Source organism: Ictalurus punctatus, chromosome 19, assembly GCF_001660625.3.
Source record: "Ictalurus punctatus breed USDA103 chromosome 19, Coco_2.0, whole genome shotgun sequence".
In the NCBI taxonomy this organism is placed as follows: Eukaryota; Metazoa; Chordata; class Actinopteri; order Siluriformes; family Ictaluridae; genus Ictalurus; species Ictalurus punctatus.
This window is the reverse complement of record NC_030434.2, coordinates 22,721,953-22,732,132: the sequence shown is the minus strand read 5'-3', so window position 1 is coordinate 22,732,132 and position 10,180 is coordinate 22,721,953. Positions and strand designations below refer to the sequence as shown.

The 10,180-nt window shown below is 39.5% G+C and overlaps 1 protein-coding gene across 2 annotated transcripts in view; it reads right to left on the bottom strand.

Moving 5' to 3' along the window:
• Positions 1-3,398: 3,398 nt before the first annotated feature.
• The window catches only part of plxna4 (plexin A4), a 346,384-nt gene continuing 339,602 nt past the window's right edge, over positions 3,399-10,180 (bottom strand). For both annotated transcript variants that reach the window (XM_017494514.3, XM_047162222.2), the window contains exons 31-32: positions 9,821-9,971; positions 3,399-8,129 (exon numbers count right to left, since the gene is read on the bottom strand). In XM_017494514.3, the coding sequence (XP_017350003.1) occupies positions 8,034-8,129; positions 9,821-9,971 (247 nt within the window). In that variant the 3' untranslated portion in view covers positions 3,399-8,033. The remainder of the gene's footprint in view (positions 8,130-9,820; positions 9,972-10,180) is intronic.

Below are 10,180 nucleotides of genomic sequence, written 5' to 3'. Positions count from 1 at the left end.
TAAATCATATGTAAATATTGGCATGTATCTCACACATTTGGGCCCATACACAAAATATACCATTATTTAAAGCTCAATAGCATTTGAAGGGAATGATGTACAGTCCACAACCAACTGTAAAGTGTTCGACTAGGTGTCAGGTATGATGCACACCTTTGAGATTTTTGATATTTAACCCTACAATGCATGAATCAAATAAACCTTCACGAATGCATAAAGGGGGTCAAAATGGCCCGTACTGGATTGAATGGTTTTCTTAAAAAAATAGATGTATTAGTGTACGGGGGCCAGTAGCGCCCCAAAGTTTTGATTATTTTTCTCTAACAGTATGTCTCCTAATCTTTTATTCCTTTCAGATTTGGTCCCTAAATGTACGTTTTTTCTGGATTTATGATAATGTTTTACATGTTCCAATACAAGAAAGCTGTCCGAATATTTTAGTGTTTCACTTCGAAGCCTACTACAGTATATAAGCGAAAAGTATGTGGACACCTCGCCATCACACTCATATATGTTGTTGAGCATCCCATTACAGATTTAGTTCCTGTTTGCTGTTATAATAACCTCCACTCTCCTCAGAAGGCTTTGCACTAGATTTTGGAGGTGGCTGGGGATTTGTGATCATTCAGCTACAAGATCATTAGTGAGATCAGGCACTGATGTTGGCTGAGGAAGTCCCCAGGTCTGCAGTCGGTGTTCCAGTTCATCCCAAAGGTGTTCAATGGGGTTGAGGTCAGGGCTCTGTGCAGGATACTTGAGTTCTTCCAGTCCAACCTTAACACACCATGTCTTTATGGATCTCACTTTGTGCACAGGGCGTTGTCATGCTGGAACAGGTTTGACCTCTTAGCTCTAGTGAAGGGAAATTGTAATGCTACAGCATACAAAGACATTCTAGATAATTGTGTGCTTCAAACTTTTTGGGAACAGTTTGGGGAAGAAGCACATATGGGTGTGATGCTCAGGTGTACACATACATTTGGCCATATACTGTAGTGTAAATGAAGTGCTCCATTTTGTTCTTTGTAGCCTTCAAAAAAAAATGTAGGAACTGGTGGAATTCAGTAGACACATTTTTCATTTGAAAAGTGTGTCAGGACATCACAGAATTTTCCGTGGACAAGTCCATGCCTTATTACCTCATTATCCTAATTCTGTTTGTTGTATTTAGAGTATCCACCAGAGGGCGACAGATACCCACTATTTAGAAATGCTTTTTAAACCCTTCATGTATCCTGCATACATTATTCTGAGGACTGAATGAAAAGGTTAAAGCTAATTTTTCCTTTAAACTGATCTTCACAGTACGTTAAGCAACAAATATAGTTGAAAATATTAATTTCCTTTAAATATGACTCCTCGAAAGGTTTTGCTTTTGACTCGGCTGATAGCTTTCCCAATTTATGGGCAACTTTTAGAGCTCAGTGATATGTAAAGACTAGGACAAGTCACTGCTAACGGCTCAACCTCTTCAAATGTGAATTCAATTCCAGTTACGAGGGAAATACAAGTTTGTTATATGTCTGAAATACACGCTCACCAAAAAAACCCCAAAACAAAACAAAACCCTATCCATCCATTTTCCATATGACTTATCCTTCAGGGTCACAGGGGAACTGGAGTCTATCCTAGAGAGGATGGGGCACAAGGCGGGGTACACCCTGGAAGGGGTGCCAGTACATCACAGGGCATTATCATACACACATTCACGCACCCAATCATACTCTACGGACACTTTAGACATGCCAATCAGCCTACCATGCATGTCTTTGGACTGGGGGAGGAAACCAGAGTACCCAAGGGAAACCCCCACAGCACGGGGAGAACATGCAAACTCCGCACACCCAGGGCAGCAGCGGACCCCCAACCCTGGATGTGTGAGTCGAATGTGCTAAGCACCAAGTCACCGTGCGCCCTGACAATAATAATAATAATAATAATAATAATAATAATAACATATGTCGAGTATAAATATGTCTTTTGTAATCTATATTTGAAATACATAATCTACAATGTGTGATATTTTGAGCTTAAAGTATAAGGAACACTATTTATACTGGAATGTCATGTTTTTTCTAAGCAGAACAATTATTTTTTCCCTCCAAAACACCAGTTTCCAAGTTATCACCTAAAATAAATATTTAGTGAAATGTTTTCAGGAGAAAATAACCGCAGTGAGTCACTTCCTGTGAAGCCTAACAAGGTTGGAGACACTTGTAGAGGACCTTGGAGTGCGTCTCCATACAGAATATTTCAAACTCTTTTATATTCTTGGGTTTGTGCTTTCAGTTCACGCCGAGTGTTCAATGGTCATAGCTAAAAAAAAACACTGATTTTATATCTCAGAACTGTTTATTTCGTGTCATTTTGTTTATCTATCATTACTGGTTGTGTATAATACATGGCCCAGTCTTAATCTCTTGTCAGAGGCAAGTAGTTTTTTGGACTGTTCTTTATGACGTCACCGTATTCATGATGGTGTCAATCTTCACACGTGCTGCAGAAAAGTCTTAATGTAGCTCTGATCCACCGCCATGTTTTACAGTAGACACAGGAAGTTTTCCCAGCTTTTTTCACCAAACATACCCCAACCTGGATGTGGAGTCAAGAGCGCAAAATTATCTGTGCTCTCTCTATGTGGGAGGGGCATACTCTCTCTTTCTCTCTCTCTCTCTCTTTGAGTGCTCAAATCTGATTGACCAGAAGGTGTTGATTCATTTCCTATGACAGCAGCTCTGACAGTAGTTCCATCTGTAATCAATACGGTTTAATATTCATTATTAATGCACTCGTCCTTATACATTATCATCTCTATAGAAACATGCCACTCACAAGGCCTTATACGTCATTTTAATGATATATGAAAATGCATAACAGTTAATAGTAATGGTTGTGATTCATGAACAAAATTTGATAAGTAGCCTTTATTTTTATGTTAAGTAGTCCCCAAGCCCCAGGTTGAGTGCATTATGAGAAGATATAACACGTTATAAGCACGTTATGATGCACGTCTTTAAACAATTTATAAATGCATTGTAAACAATGCTACAAACGGTAATGCCTTTTCTTAAGCAGTTATAACGATGATGAATACCTTATAACATGTTATGAACGCAATCATATGTCATTATTCATATGGCCTTCATGTAACAGGTAGTGTTACCGAAACAAATTACACGGGGACGCTTAAAATCGTGTCATCGTTGATACAGATCTAGTGAAGTTTTCTGTAAGGAGGCATTTATTATTTTATTTATTTTAGGAAGGAGTCTCCAGTGTCAGTGCTTTGTAACAGTGGAAGCTCTGTCCTTTGTCTGGTGAAGGGTGTTATCTCATTTGAAATTCAGCATGCTGAAGCTTGTGGACACAATGAAAGATACACACTTAAACACAAGACGCATTTTTCATAATAAAGTTTATTCTATTTTACAAATAGTATTTTGTCCTTGACTGCAAAATAGGAATGCATTATATTTACATACACAGGTATACAATTAATTATAACAAAGTTAGAGAAGCTCGCCTTTCCGCCCGTCTCACTTCTCCTCCTCCTCCTCGTCCTCCTCATCTTCCTGTCAGGATAATTCTGTTATCTCTCATCCGATATGGAAATAGTAAAAGTCTTTTCTAACGGGTTTCTGAAACACCTGCTATAACACTGAGCTAGAAGGACATTTTTAAGTCTTACAAAATGTTAAAGGTGGAAGCTTTATCAGGTCCGTTACAGACAGACAGACAGACAGACAGACAGAAGGCTGGGGTTCAGCCAATGACACGTGGCAGTACATAAAAGATGGATAGAAAAAACAGGACACAGGCGTATCACGGAGGCAGTCGCTTTCTTTCAAACGGATTCGAGTGGTTTTTCATCCTAATACTGTGACTGACGGTTAATCCGAATCCTCCTCTCGCTTGGGACTGAAGGATCGGAATCTGAGTTTCAGAACTCGTGAGTTTCACATCATTTACGGTGCGTCAAAATGTAAAGCAGGACTACTTGCCGGATATTTTTACATCAGGACATCGGAACGTCCGCGTCAGAGCTCTGCCTCCTGATACCCCTGTGTGTTTCAGTGACTCTTCAAGACACTTTAGACCAGAGCTCAAACCAGTCACAGGAACAAAACAGAATTACAAACCAAATGAAAACTCACTACGTTTCTAGGCAAAGTCAATCAGGACCTACAGTATTTACATTCATCTGGTGCTTTACTATAACCAATGCACTCTTAGAAAAAAAAAAAAAAAACCCAGTTGAGCACGCCAAAGTGTAAATCTTACCATGTAGAAAAATATCTTGGGTATGGTCAAACTGATCAAAAATATCTCATTATGCACTGTAAAACCGGATAAGTTGATTTCACTCAAAAAATGTGAGGAAACTAATTACCTCAAAATAAGTTGATATTTTAATTTCTTTAAGCCAAATACACTTAAATATAACAAGTTTAAGTTACATTTATTTTTTATATTTAAATGTATTTTATCTGGTTTTACAGTGTGTGATTAAAATAAAACTAAAACAAATACACGGATGTTAAGCTTTATTTCTAGACATTTTCACTCATTTATAAACTTGTTTTATCGTCAGACAACTTCGCTTATTTGAATCCTTTATTTCTGAAAAAGAAGCACAATTATCTGCGATAAAAAACAAGATGTTACAAGCTTGAAAGAAATCCGAACGGAAGTAAGAAGAATAATCGTCTCAGATTTATTTCATCGTAATCTCATAATGAAAAATATTAGATAAATTAGACTATATTCGTGATATTGATTGAAACGAAAGGTTACATCTTTAGGCCTTGAGGCTGTTTTTATACCGTTTTCTGTATCTGATATGAAAACTGTAACCATAGCAACACTCCTCCCAGGCCTAGCTAGTATCAGCTACGTAACTGTCGTACGTAACTTGCTCTCCAGATTAGATTTGAACTAACAGATGCTGAACTCTGGTGACGAGGAGGTTGTTTGCCTTTGCTGTAGATTCAGAGGCAGAACATCACCAGAGTTTGAGCTGCTTGTTGCGGCTTCACCGTATACAGCCACAGGTAAACGAAGGTCACGTCATGTACATCGGGGAAGGTCCTAAACCTAAACACGTTTACATTTTTAACCGGAACACCGGCGACAAAATATTTTCAATTCAACACGTCGTATGCAAATCTCCTCACTACCAACAGTCATTTTTCCCAGCGCTTTGTCCTTGATGTTTATTTTTTATCCCCCAACGTGTGACCTGATTGGTCAGGAGGTTAAAAAAGCAAAAAAAAAGCAAAAAAAAGTGCTTGATGTCACTCGTTACTCTTTAAACGTTTAACTTCTTTCAGCCGTGTAAGCTTCGCTGCGACCAATAGAATGTAAGCAGCAGTGCAGTTATTTAATTTTTTTTTTTTTTTTTTTTTTTTTTTACAAAATGGCCGCTTCCTGTAGAAGCATAGAGACTGCGAGAGTGCAACCGAGGAAAAAACAAACAAACAAACAGACCGTCAAGTGTGAAATCAGCCTTAGGAATTCTTCGGTCCGTGTATGAACGGTTCCGTGTAGAACCCTACAGCACTATCAGGAAGGGTTCCAGACGAGAACCTTTTTGAGAACCTTTGTCACAAGTGCAATAATTGCCTTACATCTGTCTTGGTTGCACTGACTTGTGTTGTTCTCTTGTACCAGCACTTACTGTATATTTATCGTAATGTTTTGTGTGACAGTGTTTTTAACAGAATAACGACGATAAGCTTTTTGAATTGAACTGAACGACATAACAACCATCCAAATCTTTTTTCTTTTTTTTTTCTTCTAAGAGTGAAGCACCACAAAATTAAAAATAGCTACTTAAAAAAAAAAAAAAAAAAAATTTACAAAAAATTCCAGTAAACAGTCCTGGTCAGGGAATCGATGTGGGATGGAATATATATATATATATATATATATATATATATATATATATATATATATATAAACAAAACAAAACAAAAAACAACGAAAGGGTGCATTTGCATGTTTTTCATGGTGCAGCAGTAACAGTAACGTGTATTGTGCAGCTGTTCAACGCGAACATGAACGATAACGGCTAACGGCTAAATAATCTACCTGAGGGACTGTGGCGTTTCTTCATGACAGATGATTGCTGACGTGACGTCTAACTGTTGATCATCTAAACAAAACAGAGTTTTCTTAAAATTCAGAAGTTCCTAGTAGTATCAGATAAATAGCTTCGATTGCAAGGCAGTTTCATTTCATAACATCCAAATAGGTCAACATGCAAAGGGTATAATATACTATACTCGATTACGGTATCGATCTTATTATCAGTAGTATAACTGTTTATTTAACACTTTCACGAAAACATGAGGATGACCGGCTGAGTCGGATAAAGATTCCACCTTAACAGAAGTTGTGGCTTTAGATGGTCGCTTTTTAAAATGTTTTTAAATTTTTTTCTTCATCTCCCTGTCTTGTTCTTCCAAGCAAAAGAAAGAAAAGAACACATCCACATCATCTTTTTAACAAGGCTTATTTTTCTCTAAGGTTCCGTTGTGTGTGTGTGTGTGTGTGTGTGTGTGTGTGTGTGTTGTTTTTTTTTTTTTTTAATTTTTTTTTAATTTTCATTTTTAATCAAGTTTAAATCGAAGTACATGCGCTTAAAAAAAAGCCGATAAAGTACCCAAAGGTGGATCTCCACACATTGGTCTCAAATCACCACATGGAGCACTCTGTCAAGGCAAAAGAAAGGTCAAAGGTCAGAGGCTGAAGGACAGAACGGTGCTTCAGAGGTTTCTATCACTTCTTGTTTTTCTTTTTTTTTCTTCAGTCCATCGTTTCAGAGTCTCTGTCACAGGTTGCCATTCGGGGGATTTTCCCCAGCTGAGGATGCTGCCAAAGAAGTGTCCACTTAACATGGCTTCCTCACGTACTGTACGAACAACGAAGTCTTGCCAACGAGGACGTTTTTTTTTTTTCCCCGAGGAACAGATAGCAGAAAGACCTTTGGTTGCGTGTCTGGGTTTCTGCCACCTAAATAAAAAGTGCACCTTCATCACATCATCTCCTTTGGTTTTTTTTCTTCTTCTTTTTTCTTTTTCATTCCTCATGTAATTTGTGTAACTGCGAACTCTGTGGCAGTGAACGACTCGTTTCTTACGCACGACACAACAATCCCAGTATCGGACTAATTCTAGTAGAGGTTATGAATCTGAGGCAGCTACAGAACGTGTGCTTGTTTTAGAGGACGATGATCCTTAAACCTCACCCAAAAAAAGCCCAGAGGAAGCCCTCACAGCTGGACTAAGGTGTGTGTGTGTGTGTGTGTGAGAGAGAGAGAGAGAGAGAGAGAGAGAGAGAAAGATAGTGTGTGTGTGCTTTCATCAGAGGCAAACCTGTAATATTTTTTACCTTGCGCTCGTTTCCGTAACAAAGGTCCAGTTTGGTAACGTGTCACACACAGTCAGCGTATCAGACGTGCCGTGATCTCTGAATGTTCCCAGTGTGTCTTTTTTTTTCTCTCTCTCATTTTCTGTCTTGTAAACTCGACGGACTTCAAGTTTTTTCCGGTCGGATAATGTACCAAAAGCACGTTCTTTCTGTGTTTTGGTACTACAATTAGACTCTTATCGTAGTTTCACACACAACCCAAGTCAATAAAACGAGAACACCAACGTTGTGGATGTGAAACACTTTGCTTAACAGCTATATTTTTAAAGGCAACATAAACGTAACATTATTATTTAAAAAAAAACATTTTCCCAGGGGAAGGAGAGAGGGTTTTTTTTTCGCAGGCAGCACATCCAGAGACCCAAACCCTCCCTCCGACCCTGTTGCATCATGGGTACCGTAGCAGTCTCCAGCTCCTTGGCCCGTTTTCTATTCATCTAGGAAGCAGAGCGTTAATGTGATGCGGATTCTTGGTTGCTTGGTTGATATGAAGTTTGCGAGAAAACAGAAGATGTACAGGTGCTCAGGCACGGCTCGGTTTTTTTTTTTTTCCACCCTAGTTTTCTGACGGCGGTCCCAGTGCGCTCTGGGAAACGAGGTCCTCAGCTCTCCAGGCTCATGAAGGCGACCACCTGTTCCAGCTTGAAGGCCAGTCTCTGTTTCCTGGCACCGTCGTCCTCCTCCAGTGCGCACACAATCTGCCGGAAGATCAGAGTCCATGTCAGTCATACAACAAAGGAAAAAAAAAAAGAAATAAAACGAAACGACACACCACATTATCCCCTAAGTGACAGCAATACAGAATAATCCAGCTCGCTGTATATAATTCTTTCTCTAAATTCTTAAATGTTTGGTTTTGTTTTGTTTGTAGCTATATACTAGCTGTGACAGTGCCAACGGAACCACACAGCAAACTCCCCAGTGTTGGATTAGCACCGAAAGTGCTGTATTAACACCTACAGTGTTCGTTTATGTCCAGCTGGACACAAGTAGAAGCCAATTAAACACTGGGGATTTGGGGGAATTCGCTGAAAATGTGGTCCACAGTGAACAGCTTGCTATTTAACCCCAGCACAGAATGAACTCGTAATTCTCTTAAACTCAAATTTATGTAGTCCACCTATATAAAATTCCTTGCTTCCAAAGGTCTGGATGACTCGAGCCATGGAGACAAACCTGTTTTGCACTTGAAACGGAGAATAAACCCATTCTTCTCCGTCCAAATATCTTTAAAGTGCAGCTATTATGGATTTGAAACGTGCCTAATTTTATTCTAGCGATTTACACGCATCCGAGGACAAAAAACACTTTAACGCGCTCACAAACGACTCGTTAAATGATCCGTTCTAAAGGATTCGATTCCAAACAACTCCTTTCAGAGAGCATACTCTGCTGTGATTGGTCAGACGTCCCAGTCTGTTGTGATTGGTCTAACGCTGTCAGCGTGTGTCGGAAAGAAAGGAAACGCCCACTACCGTAACGAGTTTCAGCTCCATCTGTGAAGCGAGTAGCCGATGAAGACTAGAGGTGGGGTTTATTGTTACAAACCTACGTAGGTTAGTACAGGAAGTAAAGTCTGGAATCACTAACGACTCGATTCGGCTGTTCAGAATCGATTCCTTCATTTGGGAGTCGATAACTCCGTTTGTCGTGCGCTTTGATTTTTGAAACTTTGCAGACTCTTTACATTCACAAACAGCGACGTATAGAACACACTACATGAAAGGGAATATCTGAAAAACCATCGAACCTGACCAAATCTATTATCAAAAAATGTTAAGACTATTACAGACTATGACTGCGACTCTGCCTTGAGAAGGCCATCCATCAAAAGTCAGTAACAGGGAACGAGAAACGACCAAGCAGCCAGTGGTAACACTCAACACGATGCTATCGCCACCATGCTTCACTGTATGGATGTTGTTCTCAGACGGAAGAGCAGCGTTGGGTTTCCAGTAAACCGTAATGTTTTGTGCCAAAGCCAAAAAGTTTTGGTCTCAACAGACAAGAGAATCTTTCTTCTGTTTCTCCAACATGTCTTTAGGCAAATGTCATTTAGATTATTCATGCTACGGTTGTCCGCTTTCCGCACAGTGGATCTCTCCATCTTCTTCAGAGTCACTCTGGACCACTTAGTTGCTTCTCTGACGAATACAATCCTTTACCCACTACCGTTGAACGGCCCTCTCTTGGCGGAGTTGTATTTGTACTATATTATTGGAATCTGAATAAGCAAACAGTAAGTCGGAGCATATTGTAAGTAGGAGTTTTAGGTCTAGCTGGCCTACAACAGCTCAGGAGTGCAAACACACTGATAAACACCGATGAATTTGAAGTTGAATACTCGTTTTAAATAGTGTTTAATATGCTATTGAAGTAAGTCACGTACCTCCTCTGCATATTTTCCCACGTACGAATAGATCTCACTGAGGGAGCTCATGGTGTTGAACTCGTTCATGTGCATACGGGATTGCTCGGCCAGGTAAGCGTTCATATCCTGGTCGCTGATGGCAGGCATTTTACCGATGTCCGAGTAATATCTGAAAGAACACACACACCAGAAATATATACATATTGATTAGGCGTCTGAGGACTTTATGTGTTTATGTGTGAAGTAAAAGTCAGTCCATTTCTTCACTTCTTTTCATTGTCCTTTAGGCTCACAGTGTTACAGGGAAGCGTGGACACTTTGATTGACAGCTATCTCGTCTTCAGGAATCTCATATGTACTTTCAGTGACTGCACAGCT